This window comes from Colobus angolensis, unplaced genomic scaffold (assembly GCF_000951035.1).
Source record: "Colobus angolensis palliatus isolate OR3802 unplaced genomic scaffold, Cang.pa_1.0 Scaffold44, whole genome shotgun sequence".
NCBI classification, from domain to species: domain Eukaryota; kingdom Metazoa; phylum Chordata; class Mammalia; order Primates; family Cercopithecidae; genus Colobus; species Colobus angolensis.
The window spans coordinates 3,333,521-3,335,974 of NW_012117821.1; the positions used below are offsets into that span (position 1 = coordinate 3,333,521).

General features: G+C 53.3%; 1 protein-coding gene across 1 annotated transcript in view; it reads right to left on the reverse strand.

The window, feature by feature from the left end:
• Positions 1-419: 419 nt before the first annotated feature.
• Positions 420-2,454, reverse strand: part of OLFM1 (olfactomedin 1) — a 35,862-nt gene continuing 33,827 nt past the window's right edge. Inside the window, exon 6 of the mRNA XM_011957323.1 lies at positions 420-2,098. Within this exon, the coding sequence (XP_011812713.1) occupies positions 1,424-2,098 (675 nt within the window). The 3' untranslated portion in view covers positions 420-1,423. The remainder of the gene's footprint in view (positions 2,099-2,454) is intronic.

Sequence of the window (2,454 nt, forward strand, 5' to 3'; positions counted from 1 at the left end):
GAATGTCACTCACCTCCAGGGCCTGTTGCAGCGCTAGATGAGTGAACTTTTCCTCAGCAGGGTCTCTGTCCATCACACCAGGGCTGTCTAAAGTGGGTGCCGCCCCAGGCCCCCTCCAGCGGTGTCTGTGGAGGGAAAGCAGGGTGGAGATGGGGTGTGGCTGGGGTCCCTGGTGCACAGTCCCAAGTTGGAGTAGTGCCCCAGAGTCACCTAAGGGATGGGGGGTAGATTCTAAGCTGCTCCTCCAGGTTGCGGGGATGGGAGGTTGGAGATCCAACAGGGACCTGCTGTTCCCTTTTCCGAAAGAAGGGATTTATTTCCTTTTCTCAAAGGGCCACTCAAACCCGGGAATCCGTCTGCAAGGACCTGGAAGTCTCGGTCAGTTTTTAAAACTCTCAGAAATGACAAGTGAAGCAAAAAGATCTCCTAATGTTTTTATTGTTCCTTAGATAACTGGATAGTACAAAGTTTTCCTTTGTTTTTTACTTAAAAAATGTACTTTCCGCACACTGTTGCCCGTATGACTTTACCGTCCCATCGGAAACCAAAGGTTCCCTAGGTGAGCCCTTCCTATCTGCGGTTACATGATTTAGCTAATTTAACAAGAAGAGAGAGTAATTCCTTTGATTATTATCAACATGAACTTGACTATGTCTCTATAAGGGTGAACACTGAATTTTTTTTTCTTTTTAGAAACAAAAACCATCCACTTATTAATCCAAACTACGGCATTGCATCTACAACAATCATTGCATAAACTGAACATACGAAGTTACCACCTCAAGGGAATAACAGAAGAACGCTGCACAATATATCTACGGGGTACGCGAGTTCAAACAACGTGGGCACAGCAACTTCACTCTACACACTCTGACCATCGCTTCAGTATGTACTAGACACGGGTCCAGGAGCTACGTGGAGTCTCAGCACAGTTAATCTAAGAGACAGCAACACAGTCAAGAAACGGCACTGCGATGGGATGCGAGTTACACTAGCCTACGGCCGGGTGCGGCCTGGGGCTCCCCAAGAGCCCAGAGGCCACATCCCTCGGAGCTGACCACGATCTAAGGAAATGTTCATGCCATCCTAACAGTGGGTTGTTCCCCGGTGAGAACTGGCCAACAGTCATTGCCTTGCCTCTTTAGCATGTTGTGTGACCAGAGAGGGACGAGGCGGGGAGGAAAACCGGGGCGCCGTGGGCTGCAGTTCCAGCTGCAAATACGGGGGTTTCTTCCGATGTCTGTGGCCCGCTGGCTGGAAAGGGAGAAACACGGAGGTAATGCCATCCCTCGACGTCAGAATCCGCACTGCTGATGATTTTTCAAAATTGGTATTGTTAGTATCATTGGTATCTTTTTGGCAGCGGTTTCACAGGAGTTTCCTCTGGTGAGGACGTGGGCCCTTGGCTTCCAGGCAGAGGGAGCTACAACTCGTCGGAGCGGATGACGTGGAAGAGGGTCACGTTGTAGAGGATCTGGTGGCCATTGTTCCAGGCGTACAGGGCCCGGTCCTTGGGGTTGTAGTCCAGCATGGAGATGTGGGAGTATTTGTTCTGGAAGGGGATGTCGATGTACTCATAGGTCGAGGCGTTGGTCTGGTAGGCGTAGTGGACCTTGGTGCCCCCCGAGTAGCCGTTGGTGACGTACAGCGTGCCGCAGATGATGAAGGCCTCCCCCGCACTGCGCTTGGGGTAGCTCGTGTTCCAGGTCTGCAGGGTCTGCAGGGACACGGGGTCCAGCCTGCTGACCACGATGTTGCCGGCGTTCTGGTTGGTGGCATACACAGCCCACAGCCCGCTCTCATCCACCATGAGGTCGATGTCCGAGTGGCCGCCCCAGGCGTAGTGGTACATGTTGTTGTAACCAGCATAGTCCAGGCTGCGGGTCTTGAGGATGGTCTCTGTCTTCAGGTCGAACCTGATGATGATGTGGCTCTGGAACTTGTTGAAGTAGATGGACCCGTTGTAGACCACCTGCCCCGTGCCCGACCAGGGGTGAGGGAGACGGTGGGAGGTGAAATTGTCCGTGTTCATGAAGTCAACCATGGACTTGTACTCGCGTACGAAGCGGTTGTTGTGATAGCCGTCCATGTACCACACCTGTGGAGAGAGCAGACCCGGTGGTGAGCACTTCCAAAGACCCAGCGAGCACTTCCAAAGAGCCAGCGAGTACTCCAGAGACCCAGCGGGTACTTCCAGCGACCCAGCGAATACTCCAAAGACCCAGCGAGTACTCCAGAGACCCAGCGGGCACTTCCAGCGACCCAGCGAGTACTCCAAAGACCCAGCGAGTACTCCAGAGACCCAGCAAGCACTTCCAGAGACCCAGCAAGTACTCCAAAGACCCAGCGAGCACTCCCCAAGACTCAGCGAGTACTCCAAAGACCCAGCGAGTACTCCAGAGACCCAGCGAGCACTTCCCAAGACCCAGCGAGTACTTCCGAAGACCCAGCGAG